This window comes from Cheilinus undulatus, linkage group 20 (assembly GCF_018320785.1).
Source record: "Cheilinus undulatus linkage group 20, ASM1832078v1, whole genome shotgun sequence".
In the NCBI taxonomy this organism is placed as follows: Eukaryota; Metazoa; Chordata; class Actinopteri; order Labriformes; family Labridae; genus Cheilinus; species Cheilinus undulatus.
The window spans coordinates 11,765,428-11,786,166 of NC_054884.1; the positions used below are offsets into that span (position 1 = coordinate 11,765,428).

Below are 20,739 nucleotides of genomic sequence, written 5' to 3' on the forward strand. Positions count from 1 at the left end.
ATACTAAAATAATTGTAAAGTTACAAAAACAACAACAACAAAAAATCACACCCATCTTAATGAACATTACTTAAAAATTTCAAAAAAATTGTCACATTTACCACTGGACCTTTTTGTATTTTTACAAACCAACTACACTATAGGGTACTTTAATCCTATATATCAGTGGTTCTCAAACTGGGGTCCGGGGACCCCTGGGGGTAGGCAAGCTAAAGTTTGGGGGTCTGCGAAATAATTCTAATTAAATTAAAGTAATGCCATGTCATTTAAAAAAGCAAATACACAAAGGGGCCACAGCACTGTAAAAAAACCATAATAAACCATTGACTCCCACATAGGTCAGCTTTGGGCCAACAAAAACTCAGATATGATTGTGACATATCATGTAAATCTATTACTCGCCACTTATCAGTCACTTTGCTCAAGACACATTTGGTGTGCAGGTAACAATGGATGAATATTTAAGCACGTCCACTTCATCAAGTGATGTGAGGCCCAAACCAGCTAAACTGGGAAAATATGATGACAGCTATCACCAAGGTCAAGCATCATTTGTTAACAAAGCATGTAGAGTTTAAGGACAAAACAGAAGATTTTTTCTGACAAAAGGGCAATAAAAACAGCAGATAACAGATGTTTAATCAGCATGAGGGACTGGTGGAGGTCCTTGGAAAATGTTCTGCCCTGTAAGGGGTCCCTAGCCCCCCAAAAAAGAGAACTCCTGCTATATGTAAAATGTGTCATCAAGAAAATATCCTCAGTATGGTACCTTGATGAGTTGGCTGTGTCTAACACAGACACAATTTTTACGCTCCTATGGGAGTATGATCAGATATGGTTCCTCCATTTTTCACACTGGAATTGCAGTAATTGTTAGAAAATCAAATATAACCTATTATGACATGTAGCACTACTGTTCACCTTAATAATGTGTGACTTTCATTAAATTATCATGGTTAGTTTTGAGGTTTTTAGGTCTGTTTGTTTGGGACCAAAACAGATGTAAAACTACACTTTCCAAGTACTGGAGGAAACAGGAAGTTTGCAACATACTGGGCCACTACTGATTGGTCAGATGCTGTGATGTCACAGATTGGCTCATACTGGTTCTATTGTATAACAGAGATTTGGGGGAAGGCAACGAAGGAAGTTGACCGATGTGACCATATATGGTTCCTTGCCCCATAAAGGGTTAAAGCAGGACTTAACTTCATAACAACTTGATTTCTTAGGTGTTTGTCATTTAAGCAGCTTTGTTAGTAATCCTCAGGACCAGGGCTAGGTTTTGTTGCACAACAGCACCAAAAACCTTTTATCAGTAAGGTCTGTTATTGCCTCGTGACCCCTCCGGGGGTACCAACCCTCACTTTGGTAACCACTGCTCTAAGGCAATAAAAAACAAAATCTTGGTGAAATAATGGTTAGATTAATAAAAATAAGTTAAATGTATGTTTTGGTTCGTCGAAGGCATGGGTCTCCAGCTGATGATCTCTACTGCACAGACTCTGGCCCCAGAAACTTCACCAGGACACTGCGGGTTATTTTGGCTTCACTTTTGTACAACAGGAGAAGAAGGAGAGCTGGGAAGTTGGCCACCTAAGTCAAAAAATTCTGGCTACACCCCTGGGAGTGACTTCACTCCCTTCATCACTCATCTCTCTCCCTTTGATAAACCTTATTCCCACATGGGCCGTTTTTATCTCCTTATATATTCAGGCAGCCTGCTGGGAGCAGTGCATGAACAAAAGTAGGAATAAAAATGTCACATATTCTTCACTGAAAAATATAAAGGCGCCTAGGGGGTGTCATGAAAGTTATATGGTTTAATAATTGAAGGTCATATTGGTCCTTGTATGCCTTCATATCTGCTCTCTTTCACCCACCTAATGCAGCAACACAAAGAGCACATCCCATTTAAATCCAATCACATAATTAATGATGCTTAAAGCAGCGTAGCCTATATGAGAGCAGACAGTGGCTCTGTGTGTGTGAATGCTGCTTTTTAAAGAGCCTGTGTGTGTCTGTGGGCCCCCTGGGAGGCAGTGCAGCCTAAGCCTCTGCAGCAGCACCAGCAGCAGTAACACAACAGTGCAGCCAGGCTCTAATTTAGAACAGACAAAATAAGGGGGAAAAAAATAAAGCGCTGCTTTTGGCAAACCCTGCCTGGCTTATATTTAGAATGGGCACAGGGCCTTTCGTGCCTTTGGTTTCCTCCTCTTCCCCTTAACCCACACATATGCTGGGAGTGTGTTTTCATGTGTACAGAAGACCAGATGTGTAGCAGACTGGTAAGGAAAGCTGCTGCTAATGCAATTGCTGCTGAACTGTGTCATTGTGCCTGAAGGGAGAGCACATTCAACATCTCTTCCCTCCTCTGTGGCCCCTTTGTGTGTGACCTCAGTATCATCACCCGCTTTCACACGACAACACAATCCCTCAGTTCATAATAACGTATAGCCACAGTGACGTCAGCTCAACTTAAACAGCGCCGCCGCCGATACTCATCGCTCTTGCCCCATGAAGGTTCTCTCTTTTCATTAGAGCGTCTCCAGCAGGCCGGCCGGCTGTGAAGTGTTAACCTTGTAAAGGCAGTGAAGTCACAGAGCATGGTGGTTAGCTAAGCAAGGAGGATGCAGTCATTGTTCAGTCTGATGCTAGCTGCGGGAGGGTGGCATTCATTCGCTATGACTCATGGCCTCTCGGAGCGAGCGGCCTCCACTGTACCGGCCGACTCGCACCGCTCACTGTGTTTGAAAAAAGATTAAATTCTTAGGGAAGAAGTAAGTGCAGAAATACCTGGGATACTTGGAACAGAAGACAAATTGATCCCCTGCACCTTGTGAACACATATCTGAAAGTTTGAATGTGAAAGAGAGATGCCAAGTTTTGCCACAAGTCTGGTGTTTGGCAGGTTTTTGTTCCCCCAGGCGGTCAATGAAGTGACACTAGGAGAGGAAAATTAGCAATCAGAGAGCTGCACAATACTAGCCCTCCAGGTTAGACTGAAGTACCTGGGCATGAAGGAGTTTCTTTCATCTTAATCACCATAAAAATCAGTGTATAAGACACACTTTAAATACCTTTCTTTCATCTGAAATTGGGCTGTGTGCTGTAAACCGGTGCAACGGGCATACCTATATTATATACTGAGGCATCTGCTGTCATAAATCAGCCCCTGCCATCTCATATGACTGAACAGTCGCCCCTTTTACCTGTGCATAACAGCAGAAACAGAACCACCGATCCTGTGCAATGTTTTACAAGTCAATAACTGAAATAAGCTCAGTGTTTAGATCAAAATGATTTTTTTCCTGAATCATCATTATGCTGTTGAAATGTCCTGGCTTCATAAGTATCATAAGACCTAATCCATACAGGACAGGTGAGGAGCCATGTGCTTAAATGTAGACTCTAGCACGACTGTTTGGAGTCAATCATTTGGCAAGGTTTGCAAATGTGTCAGTTTAAATCTACAAATCTGCACCCTTTTAACTTGACTTTTGTGGAAACCCTTTGCTCCTTCCTGTTCTACATTTGACGATGCCCCTGTTTAGCTGAGCACTCAAAAACCTGACCCAAAATAACATGAACAACACACAAACCCTTGGGACGGGCAGATGTGGTCTTACCTGTCCAGATGAAAAGCGGCAATCTCAGCATTGTGTCTTTCAAAGTCAGAGAAATAGAAGAAGTCAGGCGGGGTCTCTTGTTCCCGAGTCTGCCTGCAGAGACACAAAGAAAAAGGCACACAGGTTTAATATGACTGTCACACACAGCTAAGGGTTTCACAGTCAGCAATATGCAAAATGAAAAGAGTTAACCTGACCGTGCAACATACATGATTAGGAACAAAGCTGTTCGTACCGATCCTTCAATCCAACATTAATTCTTGAAATGATTTTACCTCCTGAGACCTGAGCTTTGGCTTGGAATGCTTTCTTTTAGTTTCTTCCACTTATTTAGAATTAAAAGCTTAACCTTGTCTTTGAACAGGAATTAGTTTTGTTCTTTTTCTTTTTAACTAAAAAATGCTGACGGCAAATCGCCTGAAAGTCCTTTATCCAGCACTGGATGGTTTGAGAACAGATGTTTTGGCTGTGTGTCCACCAGCTGGTCAGCTGTTTGGGGTCTTCAGTCAGTAAGAAATGGTGTCAGTCAATAATAGAGGTATGGGGGAGTTATTTTTACCTCCACCACGGAGGTTATGTGATCGGGCAGGTTTGTTAGCTTGTTAGCAACATAACTCAAAAAGTCATCGGCGGATTTTCATGAAATTTTCAGAAAATGTCAGAAATGGCATAAGGAAGAACTGATTTGATTTTGGGAGTGATCCAGATCACGGTCTGGACCCACAAATTTTTTAAAGGATTCTTTACTATTGTGAGATAGGGCTAATGGCGGAGGTCTGCGCTGTTACCACTTTACACCAGAAGAGGGCGGACATGAGTAACTTCAATCCCAGCAGCATATTTGGGTGTGTTTCTATTCAAAGTTTTGGAGTTTATAGAGTTTGAAAGACACACGCCCGGTTGAGGAGACGAATCACAGAGAGAAAGACAGTGAATTGTAGCAACAATACTCAAAATACTGGGAGAAATAGAGGAATATTCACCCTCTGCCATGACTTTCACACGTAGCGAAGCCAATGCTTTGCCTCACTGTGTCTCCACCCCACCGGGGAGGGACTAATCGGCGAATTAGATTTTGGGAGTGATCTGGAACACCGTCTGGATCCAGGAATGTTTTTAGAGGATTTTTCACTATTGTGAGATAGGGCTAATGGCGGAGGTCTGCGCTCTCTGAGTGCTTTTCTAGTTCTTGTGTTTTTGATGATTTGAAGGACCTGTTAAAGCAAAGCATAAACAAATTTCCACTAAAAGTTCTGAATTTCTTGGAAATGTTCTTTTCAAATTGATTCCAAAATCCAGACAAATTTCACAAAAAATTAACAACAATTTGTGTTAAAAAACTTGAACACATTTTTTTCAAGTATCCCATAAAATGTAACCCCATATATTTTTCAAATATTTCCCAAACTTTTTAATAAAAACTTCCTCATAAATCCTAAGAATTCCACAAAAAGGAAATTCCTGAAAATTTTCAAGCAAATTCTACAAAATTTCAATCGCCCTCTCACCAAATTTTTAAAAATGCCCCCTACAAAAATGTATAAATTAATTTCTAATTTAATATCTAAAAACCCCAAAAGATAAAAAAATCCATTTCCCCAATTTCCATGAAAAAATCTGAAAAATTCCAAAACAAAATTCTTTTTAAAATATTCCTTAAATGTTTCAGATGAATTCTATCATAAAACTTAATTCCTGAACATTTCTAAGCAAATTTTCCTGATTTCATTTTCACAGAAGTGTGACAAATATGTATTTGTCAAATCTAGCAAGCTTGGATAAGTGAGTCTTCGTGACTAACTTAAAATAAAGTATTTAAATAAACCTTTAAACATGATTCAGTGCAAAACAATAACGCAGAATGAAAAAAACCTTTTCCAATATGGAGAGAGAGTTGTGTATTTCTGAGGCTGTATGTCATTCTACTGTGTTATACTGGGTGTGAATGTTTTTGTACTGGTTGTAATGTTTTTACTGTAATGTATGTCTTTGAAATCTTTCTGCCCAGGGACCACTGACACAAAATTAGCTTTATTGCTAACTTTAGACCACCTTTTTTGTTGTAAAGTTTAGCTGAAGAAAGTCAAAGACAAAACAGAGAGAAACCAAATGAATGCTTGCCTGAAGTCTGGCAAATTATCATAGTTTACATCAGTGGTTTTCACTGGTGGGCTGGGACCCAAAAGTGGTTTTCCTTGTGAATGTTGTGAACGAGTTCCAGGAAACAAAAGTTGCACCAAAAGTCCACTAATGCTTTTATGCTCAATGCTTGTTTTGTCCCGTCACCATGATCGGTTAAGTTTGTTCTACTGCACAGGCCTATATTGTACTACTGTAAATGAATACACAGATTGGTTGATAATATCTGACATTTGTGTTGCAATTTCTCATTAAAGAGTTTTTGAAAGGTCCACTTGAGGACCAGTGGTCTGAATACAATTGTGAGTGTGATTCCCCCCCCCCCCCCCTTATCTTGACTGTTTGGTGTAAAACTTTCATAAACTGTTTTTAAGATACTATTTTCTAGGTAACTTGCTATTCTCAGATGGGAAAAAGCACTTAAGATTCCTGGTGATTACGTAGCTAGCTATAGCAGCTCTAGGTGGAAATCATAGCTGATGATCTGAAGTCTTTTTTGAAGTTTCAGTGCTTTTCAATACTATCAGTCACATCATTTAGATAACAAAGATTGTTACCTGTCTGTTGACTGGCTTAGCTGATACTATAACCACTTAGTAGGTATGCACATTTAATTACATTGTGTCATTTTTATTTATGTGAAGCACAGTAATGAGCTGAAAAGTTTGTCCTCTCCTCTTCATGTTGGATGTGTGTAATAACAGCAACATATAGTGAGTGCGCCCACTTTGCAAAGCGTCTCTATTGGCCTGTCTGAGGCTTTAACACAAACTATGTGCAGCAATGGATCAGCTCGCTTTGTCTTGAGCCTAAGACGTATATTAACAGCTTAAACAGCTGTTTAAAGGTGTGTTTTAACAAAGGATGCTCCTAAGTGTCTATTTCCGTATTCGGCTAAACACTCATTTAAATTTCGTTTAACCGACTAGTCTAAAGAGGAGACAATCCTTAGAAAAAGGTCATAGTGTCGGCGGGTGTGACGTTAGCCTGATCTCTTTAGCAAGGCTAATATTACAAGCTAGCGCCGCCAGCCTTCGTTCCTCTTTGCAGATTAATATCGTGCTTTGAGATGTGGCCTCTTTTCACTTCGGTTGGAAGTTATATGGGAGTTCAACCCTCAACAGCCTTCATACCATTTTATTTCCATTTACTACTTTAAAAAACAGTAATATCGCTCTGTTCCTACTACAAGCTAACCGCTAAGCCACTGCTGAGCTTCTCATGTTTACATCCGGTGAAATGCCAGACAGGAAGGCAGCAGCCATTAACTGAAGCTACAGCGGCCTCTAGTGGTGGGAGGTTCATTACAGTTTAAAAGAGTGCTATAGATTGGGATTTCAAGCCTATGTTTATAAAAAAAATGCTGGGTTATTCGTTTAACTGACTCGTAACTCTCGCGCCGGCTAATTTGATAAACAAATTGAACTGTTTTAGTCACTAACCACGCACATCCCTAGTTTTAACTCATTACCGCCTTGTTTAAAGCCCACGATGATTCTAGGAAGAATGTCGTAAGTTGAAGTAGGTCAGAGAAGCGGCTTTAAACATGGTAGCTCTGTACACTCTCTGGCACCTCTGCTAAAGTCAAGTAAAACCAATGATAAACGCTACTTCCAACAAGTCCTTCATAATAAAAGTAATTTTGCTTAAGTGCTTTTATTGTGAACGTCAGGATATTTGACATCTAGATTAATTTTTCTGTGATCTTAATCTCAGACTTGTTTAAGGGGGAGAAGGGGGGGTTGTACCACCTGAATATGCATTTAAATGGGTTATCTCTTCCAATCTTAATACTGTTACAGCAAAAGGGTAATAAAAAGAAACACACTGTCACATAAATTTTAGGCCATATTGCCTGGGACTTTGTGTAATCCAAGTGTCATTCAAGAGAGACCCCATTAGTGATAAAACCCTCCCACTTTACAACACTGTCCCTAATGCTGCCAACAACCTTTAAGAGCACTAACCAAGGCCTGTCAAACCTGTGTCCTTGCTTTACAAAAAAAATAGCCCCCTTCAGAGTCACTGTGACTGTTTTGTGGGCCGCCAAGAAGCGAAGAGGACAATTGAAGGTCGGATCCTTCCTCCTGAAGCGTCCACTCCTGTACCTATTTCTGTCCAGCCTCTGATCCTTTCCCCCCAAAAAACTGCTTTGCACACACATTCTGCCTTTAAGCTCTTACTGGAGGGAAAAGAGGCTCTTAAAGGCTTAAATCACAGAGCTGATGGAACGCGGGGCAGGACGGGGCGGGACGGGCAGGACGATGGGGGTAAAAAGGTGAAAGTGAAAGGAAGAAGAGGTGAAATAGGTGTATAAAAAATAGTCTGAAATATGACAGCTGTGCACACCATCACTAAAAACAATCCTGCATTTTGAATGATTCTCTCCTTTAAATCGCTGCCTTCTCTTTGCATTTTTTTCATTGACAACAGTAAATACTTTCCAGGAAGGCAGCTGAGTGTAATGATTTGGACTGCAGCCTCTGCCATTTCTGCCTCAGCTCGTTGAGGGAGGATAAGAAGAATGGAAACTATCTTGGCAACTTCTCCCCGCTCCTTCTCTCTCTCTCTCTGTCTTTATTCCCTCCGGATGCTTCTCTCTCTGTTTATTTCGCTCAAAATCCTCTATCTCGCCTCCTCTGCTTCTCGCCGCTATCCTTCACGCCGAACTGTTTGCTTTTTTTGTCTCTTCTCGTCCACGGCTTAATACTTTTTATCTGTCTGCCTCCCTCTCTTCCCTCTCTCTCCTCAGCTGGCTGGCTGATTGTAGCTCCACAGCTGCGTGGCTGACATATGCACCAGTCATTAACCAGCCCAACATGAAGCCCAGAAACACACTCATCCATTAGAAATTCCTCAATTTTCTCCTCTGTTTATCACCCTTTCTCCATCCCTGCTCTCTCTGGCAGCATTTGACCGACAGCCACATGCAAATAAGACACCAAGTTTGACCTAAGTAAACAGAGAGTCAGAATATTTATGCTTATCGAGCTGGCTTCATAGCTCCGTTTTATATTTCTCAACCTGTTTCCTCCTCTGTTTTTTTCTTATGGTCTGAGCGATGTCCGTCGATTGAATCGCTTCTTCTTCTTCTCGATAGCCTTGCTTCAGGGACACAGCTCTCGCTCAACACAGAGGGAAAAATGAGGCTGACTGTGAAAGCAGAGAGCCATGTCCATCTACGCCAACACAACAATATCACTCAGTCCAGCGTTCGAGGTGACTACAGCTATTTCATTCATGGGGACAGTAGGGCTAAATCAGGTCCTGAATTTATTGATCATTATATTAAAGTAACTCTACACTTGATAAATCTGTTTGGACAGTAATTTATAAAGTTTTGGGCAAAGTTGAAACCAAAGAATCAATTTTTTAGACTAGCATAAAAGGCTGATGACAATAAGTTGTAATTTGTTATTTCAGCTTTCAACCCCAAATGAAACTTTGCCAACAATCTAAACATTTATTTTAAGGTATCGTTGCAAGAATCAGCCTCATTCAGTCTGACATAACCACACTTAAGGCCTTTGCACACTTAGTCCGTTTATTTTGTCTGAATTTTTCGCACGTTAATAAATAAAATCGAGCTAATGTTGCTCTAACGACGTTTGCCAACTCTCGCCGAAATTTCCGTCATATTTTTTTTTGGAACACGCTCGATTTTATGCGAAAGTTCGCATCAGCTCAAGTCATTTAAATGGGTGACTGATGATTGAAAACAGTGCCCACTGCTTCCTCCTTGCTAGCTCAGACCTGCCCCTCCTCTCTCTCTCACACTGAAACCTCAATTTAAACTCCAAAGTTTGCTCATTTATTATGTGGATATCAACCATGGACATACAACAGATAGATGGGTGATTGATGGTTCAGATCAGAGCCTGTTGCTTTGTTCTCTCTCGCTCGCTCACCCCCGCCCAACCCCTCCCTCTCTCGCACCGAAACCTCACTTAAACACCGTAGTTTGTCGATGTATTATGTGGATGGAAATATGACAGATGAAGGCATAATTTGTAACCTACTCACAGCTCGTAACAGAGACTGAGTTATAAAGTTGCTACCCATTTCTCCAACTTGGATCAGCGCTATGACGCATAAGCAGGTCCAGCAGGATTTTAAAGGAGTGACGGAGACACTAGCTCGCAGTACGAAACAATTTGCCACATTCTATGAATTTTCGCAGTAAAGGTAAATAAAAACGCATCGTGCCCAGTGTGCAAGGTCCCAGTGTGTGATGTTTTCTTATGGATTACGGATCCAAAAAAAAAAAAATGCATCTGAAAAAAAACGGACCCAGTGTGTAAAGATCTTTAGCTTAGCATAAACAGGGGAAAATAGCTAGCTTGGCTCTAACAGCTAGTTATTAAAAAAATCAAGAAACATTCAGAACACTCTTCAGTGCTGTGGTTATGTCCTCTGTCGTCCAAAACTTCAACATGAACACCACTTTCTTTTTACTACGCAGCTTTCAGAGCAGATTTCCCGCCAAAAACAAACGCTCTCTTTTTACACTTTCCTCCATCCCCCTGCTTCCTGCCTTTTTTCCTGTTTCACCAGCAAGTGGCTCTGGTCACGGCCCCGGCCTCTGGTAAAAACTTACAGTTGGCACAACTTTAGATCTCAAGATTGTCTAGTATGAGCAAAAACATTCTGGAGTCAATCGGATGAAATCCCTCGAACTAGTTTGTTAAACTGTGGGATGTGGTGTGTCCAAAAACGCCAAAATTTGAACTTTGGCTGTTTGTAATGCTCTTCCTGTACATTTTAGAGGATGGCCACAAAATACTTTTTTTTTGTCTAAACATGATGCATATGTGTACCAATTTTTATGCACATGGCTCTTACCCAGTCTCCTATCTCATGTTTGGGGCCCTTGCTTGATGCACAATTCCACCAAAATACCAAAAAATTTCCACCAGTGGAAATTTTGGTGAGTTTTTTAACATGTTAAAGCCCCCAAATTAGCCACTGTTCTAACAGAAAACTGTCCCATACAGATACAATAGGGACCTTGCCAACCCCAGGTCGTTGCTCTGCCAACCCCAGGTCGTTGCTCATATATTTTCATACATCTATTATCAACTGTGTACAATTATAGCAAAGAAAGAACTAAATATGGTGATGAAATAATTGAGTAAAATGTGGTATACTGAACAATCTTTTTATCAGGGAATAACACCTTAAAGGGACATATTTTACCCATTTAAGACAAGTTTATATTGGTCTCAGAGGTCCCCAAGACATGCCTGTGAAGTCTGTTGCTGAAAAAAACACTCCAGTATTGGATTTTTGTATGTCTAAAAACCCCTCTGTTTCAGCCCTGCTCACAATGAGCCGTTACTGTGTCTGTGGCTTTAAATGTTCCTGAACTGTCTGACTCCGCCCCTGACCCCACCCCACTCAGGAAATGGATGTGTCTTAATGGATGTGGCTCTCCTGATCTTCTTCTAGGGCGGGGCTTTCTTCAAAGTGAGGAGGGCTAACTGAACCTGGGGGCAGGGCTAACTCCCAATATGACATCATGAGGGGAAAATCTGAGAACGGTTTGTTTCAGCACACATTTTTTCTGAAAGGTGGAGAAAGAGAGGGAGGGAGGGAATGGATTTTCTAGTACTTGAGGGGATTGTGGACAGGCCAGGATATTTTTGCAAAATATATACATACAAAATATATCCCCTTTAAAAAGGGGTGGATGTTGCTGAAACACAGTCCAGGACACAGGCTGTTTTATTGGTGTAAACCGGCCCCTGGAATGTAGTATCAAAATATCCAGGTACTAAAAATTTTGACAATCTAGTTCACACTGATTAAATGAGCTGGACTTTGGTTGCACTTGGATCCCAGCCTGGGTCCCTGGCTGGAGCCCCTCTACACATACTATCTTTACATGTTAAACTGTTATCTCACTGAAAAATCTAACCCTGCCTCATCTTTGATATTTAACGTGCAACTCACAAAAAATCTTCTGTGTGGAAAATTTTAAAAACTGGCAGTGTGGTGGTAACCACCTTGCCTCACAGTTACCCCAAAGCAGGAATGACAGGCACATAAAACAACGAAACAGAACTAATCAGTCTTGTCACTGATGGTCTTGTTAGCTTTAGCAGATCAGGGGTATCAAGTTTTATTTCAGCCTGTTTCATGGCACGCTAAAACACCTCATATGAGCTAAAAGTACAACTGACCACAGGTCTGATATAGGAGTAGTAACTTGCCAGTGGCTGCCTCGGAGTCATGGAGGTTCTTTTTAGAGGAAAAGTATGAGCAAACACTGTGCAGCAATGATTAATGATCATTCAGCTTTAAAGAAATCCTCATGCATACCTCACACAGTCCTGCTACATTTCTGTCTCTATAGGGGACGCTGCCACTATACGCTGCTTTATCCACGCTTCACTTCATGCCCTCCAACATATATGAAACACAGCTCAGTGAGGTGTGCGTGTTGTGCCATTGCTCTCTGAGTACATGAATTCTAATATGAACAGCAGCATGTGAATACAAGCATGTGTTTGCATTAGAGAGCAGCCTGGCTTGAGATGTGGCTGCACTGATGCTCTCCTCTCGTTGAATGCCAGCCAGGAAGCAGGAAGGCTGGATAATTACCATGATCCACAACCAATTCAAATGTCAATAAAGTTATTTAGAGCATGGCATGACGCCCCCTCCTGCTGACCGGGGTAGAGGACAGCTGAAAAGAGAGGAAAAGAGGAAGGAGGGAGAGGAGATAAAGTGTGAGGAAGACACTTAGGTTGAATAGAGAGATAATCAGGCACAGTGCAGAGGACAGACTGGAGTATTTGTGTCTTTGAAGTTACAAAAAAGCAGCTGTTAAATGTTATGTAACATTATGTTTGAATCCTGGCACAGCAGCACCTGTGTTCAGGCAAATTTGAGCGTGTTCGGATCAAACAAACCATTAGAGGCAGGTTGTCTGGAGGAAGTGGTGTCGTCGGCGTAAGGTGGAAGCAAACATACATAAATGCATGACCACATAATAAAGTCTATAAATGTTTGAGCACACAGCATGCGAGGGCAAGGATGTTTAGGAGCTTCTGGACTGCGTGGAGGAGCTTAACCTTTAAAATATTTACAAATTCAGAGCGGATTTATGCTGAATGATAAGTAGAAATCTACAAGAAGCTGCCAGAAGAAGCATATATTCCTCTCTCTTCTCAGTGAGGCACTGTGGAACTGCCAGGAAATTTTTTAAGCTGGATTTGGCACCGATTTGACCACCGACAGATCATTTATATTCGGCAGCAGGTGAGATGTATACTGATCTGAGCATGCTCAGTGTGATCCTTGCCTCCCTGTAAACACATAGTTTACACCGGGTGGTCAGACAGTTTCTTGGCTCGGCTCCTCCTCGACCCCGAGGGGCCCCAGCAGCCAGCGGGGCAGCAGAGGTCTATCAGCACAGACACAGCAGTGTGAGAGCGATGCATCTGGAAAAATTCTACCTGTGAACACAGGACAGGACGCCGCTGACCTGCAAGAGCAGCAGGGGAGGGAGAGAGAGGAAGGAGGGACAGTGAGGAAGAGGTGCTTCCTACTGATCTGGTACTGAAATCAAGTCAGAGACCGAGTTCTGCATCATTTACAGAAAGAACATTTTTGGTTCCGGACCATCACAGGATAACAAATCAAAATAGCTAACATGGTGTGAGCCACAGCTGCAGGAATATTGATTTTTCAGTCCACCTACTCCAGCAATTTCATTTTTTTCTCCACAAAGCTGGGACAACATATTAATAAGAGTAGATATGACTGAAGTGTTAGAGGCACGAATATCTCCATTTATGTAATTACTAGTCAACTCAAGCTTGACGCCTGGAAATCACCAAAATGCCCCAATTTTGGCTAATTCAATTCAAAATGGCAGATTTCCTGTTAGAGATAGAAACATGGTCTCATTAGGTTTTTTGTAGATCTACCCCGGTGGCATCTACACACCAAATTTAGTCAATCTAATTACAACTGACTTTTGACAGTCTTCTGTGAAAGCAGAAAAGGTGGTGCTGTTGAGGTCATTCCTGGAGGCCATTTTTGAAACCTGTATCAACTTTTCATTTTTTTCAGAGTTTTAGGAGTATGCCAATTTTCATGCAAGTGGGAGAGTGGGAGATAAACAGAATGCCCATGACACATCTCCTGTGTTATGTTGTTTAATATGAGGGGCTCTAACGAGAGCTGACTTTAATCAGTGCTCACTGAGCAGGTGTATAATCATAGCCAGGCGTGCCAAATGCATTGCCTTGTAGGTAATAATAGCAATGTCAAAGTAATATTCCCGACCTTATTTACACATCATTTGTCATCATTTATTTTAAAGTTATAAAGAGGTGGAGGTGTTTACTGATCACTGGAAAGTTCATGCATTGTATAGAGCAGACCATCAGCTCTCAGACACTAGACTAATCTTTACTGTATTACTGGGTTTTGCTACTGATTGCCTGAATCGATTAGATTCCAATTCACATGGTCCCAATTCCATTTGGTTTGTGATTTGTTCCAATATGATTCAATATAGCTATATGTAGGGATGTTTTAGTACAAAACCTATTTGAGCTACCAGAGAAGGAAAGTTGGAAATTGTACAACACTTAAATTGACAACCCGCAAAGATATCCAAAATAAAATGACTGGGAGTAAGATTCTGACCTTGAGTAAGAGTCTAAAAGGTTTTAGAGGTGGGAAGTTCCAAACTGTGCAAGCAATGTAAGTCCAACACTGGTTGTATGAAGAGCCACCATGAAATGGAGCAGGTTTTTACATAAAGATCCATCTCTGGATTTTAGGAATTGGTAATGTCATTGAAAAACGAGAATTGATCTCAATTGGAGGAATCGATTTTTCAAACCCAGTCCTCATCATTATCTGCTTAATGCACAAAGCCCAGATTGCATGAAAAAGGGTGTTTAATGGCATAATTGCCTGGCATCTCTATGAGCTGATGAGTATTTGTGGTGATTGCCTCTAAGAGGAGCATTAAAGCTGTGCCCGTTTACATGTTTACATACTTTTAGAGGCCCAGCAATTTTGGATTTTATAAAAAATATCTCTAACTTAAAACACCAGTTGGATGTGTTTCACACCTTCCATAGACGGTGTTTTTTGAAAAAAAACAAAACAAAACATAAAACAAAAAACAAACAAACTCGGAGGATGACTGGATGGACGTTCAGTCTGTCACATCTTCACGGGCCAATCAGAGCAACAAAACACGTGACGTAGCAACTACCAAGGAGTAAATCCATAGAGATCTGCATAACCACGGTGACTGTTTTCGAAAAGAACTTATTGCTGTTCTTTGTTCTTCTTTTAACAAAGTTCTGATGAAACAGACGCTATAGCACCATCCACGCTAATCTCTTTCGCCATAATCACACCGGCCTCTCGTCACTGCTTGCTTACGTCACGACTCTGAAAGTACTGCCTCTTACTTGTGAGTGGTCCTGTCATTTTCTTACAGGGCCAAATATGTTCAGATGGGAGCTTTGCAAGATGGATTCTCCAGTGAGAAACATGGAAACGGGTGAAACCATCTGCTTTGCAAGGTTAGAAAATCTGTATTTATTATTTTATAATGTCACTAGTTTTGAACCAGTGTACCTAAGAAGTCTTCTGAGAGGAATAAATGACAACTGGAGCAATGGTGTGGTGTGCAAATCCACACAGACAGACATGCCGGCAATTAAAGTAGTAAGACTTAAAATGTTCATCCATCATCCATCCATCATTCATCCATTCATTATTATCACAGGTGTGTTTGGAGTAGAGAGATGACGGTGTTTGTTCATAACTTGGTTAAACAATAAAAGCACAGAAACAATATTGGCCTTCACAATTACAAGTGGATAAGATCTGTCTCTGTCACGCTCTCACCTCAGCTGACTGGGACGTGTCTGACTCTCTGCAGACCATTTCAGAAGCTGTCTCTTGAAACTGTTAAAAAGTTTAAAACTTTGTGCAGATTCTGCAAAAAAATATTTTTCAGCCTGTTTGTTGAAAGAAGCAGTTCCGCACAGGCATGCTAAAGTTCTTTTAAAGGATTGAAACTTTTATCTTCAGTCATGAATCCTCTTAATCTCAGTAAGCAGAGTGGAAAGGGTAAATGTAGATCTCCAACAGTGTGTGCAACAAAGTTGATATATATAATGCAATATCTAAGCAATTTTTTACAAAATCAAAAATCTCTTTAATGTCAATGCACATCTGGACACTGCAATTTTACTCCATTCTTCTTTGCAAAACTGCTCAAACTCTGTCAGATTGAACTGGATTGGGCGTGAACAGCTCTTTCCAAGTCCAGCCACAAATTCCCTATTTGCCTGGGCTTTGACTCGGCCACTCCAAGATATTCACCTTGCTGTCTTTGTAACATTCTGTGTAGCTTTTGCTGTATGCTTTGGGCCGTTGCTGGAAAATAAACCTTCTTCCAAGCTGAAGGTTTCTTGCAGACTGAATATGACTGTTCCTATATTTTGCCACAATCATTTTACCCTCTACCTTCATAACCCTTCCAGAGCTGGCTGCTGAGAAGCATCCCCACAGCATGATGCTGCCACAACCGGATTTCACAGAGAGGATGGCGTGATTGTGGTGATGTGCAGTGTTTGGTGTCTCGTCTGATGGACAAAAAGCACCATTTTGGTCTCATCAGACCAAAGAACTTTCTTTCACTTCACCATAAAGTCTCCCACATGCCTTTAGGTGAATTCTTGTTGAGTTTTCTTCAACAGCGACCTTCTCTTTGCCCCATCCCATAAAGCTTTGACTGGTGAAGAACCTGTACAACGGTTGTATGCACCTCAGCTGCTGGAGCTTGTAACTCCTTCAGAGTAGTCACAGGTGTCTTGTTGGCCTACTTCACTAGTCCCTGTCTTTCTGTGGTCACTCACTTTGTGAGGACGGCCTGATCTAGGCATATTTACACACGCGCCGTACTCCTTCTATTTCTTGATGATAAATTTACGTAACTCTGGGGGATATTCGGTTTATGGTATTGGTTTTGTATCCATCCCCTGACTTGTACTTTTCAATAAACTTTTCTCGAAGTTGCTTGGAGTGTTCTTTTTTCTTCATGGTGTAATGGCAGCCATGGATACTTATTAACCACTTTTGGGCCCTGAATCTGTTTTCACTTTTTCATTAAAGAGTTTTTTTTTGTAATTTTTTTCTGGCAAAGAAGCCAAATTATATTGACCATGATTGATTTATAAAATCAATAAAAGGGTAAAACATCCGAAGGGGTGGAAACTTTTTATAGGCTTTGTACAAAATGAATACCGCCCAGTTCTAATCTGGATCATGATTGAACTTTATTCTGCGGCTGGAATATAAAAATTTACTTTCATGCATGAAGTAGGAGTTATTTTTTTAAATTGCAAAGTCCACTGTTAGAAAAATAAGGACAATTTCATGATGAATGGAAGCATAAAAATATACTACAATATATGAAATAAAGCATTCAGCATCCAATGCTGCTGTACTCCTTTTATCATGTAAAATCAATTTCAAGTACCTCTCCCTGCTCATGGGTGACCTTACACAGCCTAGTGACTTCATTTAGTTGCTAGCTTCTCTATTCTGTGTAATACATATTTCACAAATTCCTCAAAATGAACCAAATGTTCCTGTAGTTGTGCACTTGTACTTTTTGGCCCATGTTTAATGTTTCTAAGACATCACTGCTGTTGTTATTCATTGTGATGGGTTCAAACATTGAGACAGCCATATAATGCATGATGCATTTCACTGTGAACTCCTCCCACACAACTGAGAGCACATTTGGCTTTCTTTTCTTCTCTTTTCAAGTTCTTTCGGAACAACTTGCTCACTTTTGAACAATCTTTGCTCGAGTATGGCTCCCCAGTGGTGTGTTTTATGTGAAACTTCTCTGAATTATGGGGAAGAAACCTCATTAAAAAGTTGTTTCATTGACTTCATAACGAGATCTTATCCAAGCAGTTTCCAAAGCTTGCTTTGTGTTGGTATATTTGAGCTTCACAGAGTGTATTTTTATCTTGTTTCAAAGTCAAACTGCTGATCGATCACCATGAGCCCGTAGCTACACGGCTGTATGGTTGTAGGCCACAGCGTAGAGGGGGAAGCGGCGCACAGGAGTAAAAAAGATCTGCTGTTAAATATAAAAGGACAAGGGCATCTTCCAGCCCCAGCGGGTTCCCACCAAAGGGCTGACTCCACACACTTGTCACACATCATCCGTCAAACCCAAAGGGAGGGCACACACAGAAAACACTGTACTGTACATACACACACATACAGACGAGCATTTTAAACCTCCAGAGGGGGATGTTGAGCCACATGTAGTCAGGTGAGCCTCAATGCATGAGAAGGTAAGATAACGAATCCCATTTAAGGGTCAACAACATTAAAAAAAAACACCATCACCACCAGCAGGGTGATGAGAGGAGGCACGGCATTGTTTTATCTCAAGCTTGTGAAGGCTGACCTTTAGAGCAATGACATTTGATAAATGGAGAAAAAAAGCAGTTCACCAGTAAATGAGACAGGCGTACCTGCTGCTGTTTACTGGTGCTGCTGCTGTAACCTCCCGCTGTAATCTTATATGTGCTACAAGGAGTCGGCCAGCAAATGTGAGGCTGTGACAGGTTAGTTTGTGTGAGTGAGCGCTCTGAAGGTGGCACAGCTGCATGACATTTGGTGTTTTACAGAAGAAGGACAGAGAAAAAGAGAGAAAGAGGGAGAGGAGAAGGGACAGGGAAAGGGAAGAAGTCAAAAATAATGAACAACACATAAATTAGTCAACAAACCTGTAAAAACTGATGAAGGAAGAGAGAAAAGAAAGGAAAAGAAACAAATACAGGAAGGAAGGAAGGAAGGAAGGGAGGAAGGAATAAATGATTGGAAGGAAGGAAGGAAAGATGGAAGGAAGGAGGGAAGGAAGGCAAGAAAAAAGGAATGAAGGAAAGAAGGAGGGATGGAAGGGAGGAAGGAAGGAAGGAATGGAAGAAAGAAGGAAGGAAAGATTGGAATGAAGAAAGGAAGGAAGGAAGGAAGGAAAGATGGAAGAAAGGAGGGAAGGAAGGCAAGAAAAAAGGAAGGAAAGAAGGAGGGATGAAGGAAGGAATGGAAGAAAAGAAGGAAGGAAAGAAGGAATGGAAGAAAGAAAGGAAGGAATGACTTGAAGGAAGAAACAAATAAAAGAAGGAATTAATGATTGGAAGGAAGGAAGGAAGGAAGGAATGATCAAAAGGAAGGAAAGACGGAAGGAATGATTGAGAGAAAGGAAGGAAGAAATGAATGAAGGAAGAAAGGAGGGAAGGAAGGAAAGAAGGAAGGAAGAAATGATTGGAAGGAAGGAAGGGTTAGACTGGATAAAGAATGAAAGCATGGAAATGGATGGGAATTATGAGGAGCACAGAGGGAAGGAAGTAAGGTAGGAAGGAAGGAATCAAGAACAAAGAAGTGATAGGAAAGAAGGAATGATAGAAAAAGTTGGAATAAAGAAGAGGTTTTAATTGTAGGAAATAATAAAAGTACAAAAGAAAACTAAAAATCATAAGAAGAGGACAGAAATGGAAAAAATATAAAAGTAGGGAAATGAGGAATTAAAAAAGTAAACAAGGATGGAGTCTTAAAAGGTGAAGAAAGACATAAGGCAGCTCTTGCAGTAAAACTCCTGCTCTATGGTTTTTTAAAACCAAGAATACCAAAAGATCCCTCCCTTCCTCTCTCTCCCTCAAAGAAGAAAGAAAAACACCCCTCTGTGGTCCAGGTGTGTCTGTGCTGCTGATATGTGTGTCACTGTTTCTAAGTGTGATGGCTGTCATAGCTCCCCAGGCACCGCAGTGCTCTTCATCCTCCTCCCTTTCCTCCTCATCCTCCTTTACCTCCTTCAGATCCCGGGCCTGACATACAGAGAGACAGCTGTTACCTTCCAGCAAAGCCCTCTCTCCTGGCCTCTCACAGAGACACACATAGGTAGGCTGAGTGAAAGCTCACATGCACTCATTTAGGAGACGACTTAGGATAGACATAGGTAGAGAAACATAAACAGAGAGGCTATAAAGAAGACAAGAGTGATGTGATGAAATTATGGAGAGCTACTGTCAACACACTGCTGCTCATTGCAAAACCACTGTAACATCCCACTCCTATCATAAATGAGCTTTTCTCCAGTGGAAACAGCTATGTATTCATGCTAACTGCTCCCTCCTCCTGAGACCAATTCATACACAGAAGCATGATTCACACACATCACAATAAATATGAATAAAGCCAACGTCAATTCCATGAATTATGCAGTGGAAATGATTTTTAAAGAAAATACATCCTGTTTGCAGTGTAGCCTCTGAGTCCTCGGGGCCAGCAGCACCATGTAAATGAAGTCATCTTGAATAAATAGCCAAAGCCTTCTCAACACAACAGATATTTTTTCACCATGGAGCCACTTCAAAAGAGCCGTGTGCTTTAGCGGAGAAAAGTCCTAAATGAAAATCACAGAGCAAAACACAGCTATTAGAGGTTTAGCGCGTGGCGAAGCACCATGAAGAGTGTTAGCGGTGAGGAGGAAGTGAAAGAGGAGGAGAAGGGGGAGTGGATGCTGGAGGAAGACAGTTATGCTTGTTTTTTGACCATAATAACTGGGCAGCCATGTTTTCCTGATGTAACCTTGAGGGTGGGAGGCTGAAACAGTGTTATTAGTCACACAGCTGTGTTCTTTGACATATAATTATAGAGAATTTGACATATTATCATTTCACAACTTCTTGATTGAACATATATGGAAGATGCAATTGATAACAAATACCAACCATAGAATGTGTGCCATATTTTGTGTATTTTTGTGTACCTAAGATGGCATATATCTCACAACAGAAATACATGCGAAAACTTTCAAAATAAAGTCAGAATAAGCTTCGTTTAGGGTTAGGGTAAGAGTTAGGATACCAACCATTAAAAGTCAAAACCTGACCCCCATCCA

The 20,739-nt window shown here is 41.1% G+C and overlaps 1 protein-coding gene across 1 annotated transcript in view; it reads right to left on the bottom strand.

Annotated features, from left to right (window-relative positions):
• The window catches only part of fam20cb (FAM20C golgi associated secretory pathway kinase b), a 100,226-nt gene that overhangs the window by 10,931 nt on the left and 68,556 nt on the right, over positions 1-20,739 (bottom strand). The window contains exon 4 of the mRNA XM_041816435.1: positions 3,630-3,722. Within this exon, the coding sequence (XP_041672369.1) occupies positions 3,630-3,722 (93 nt within the window). The remainder of the gene's footprint in view (positions 1-3,629; positions 3,723-20,739) is intronic.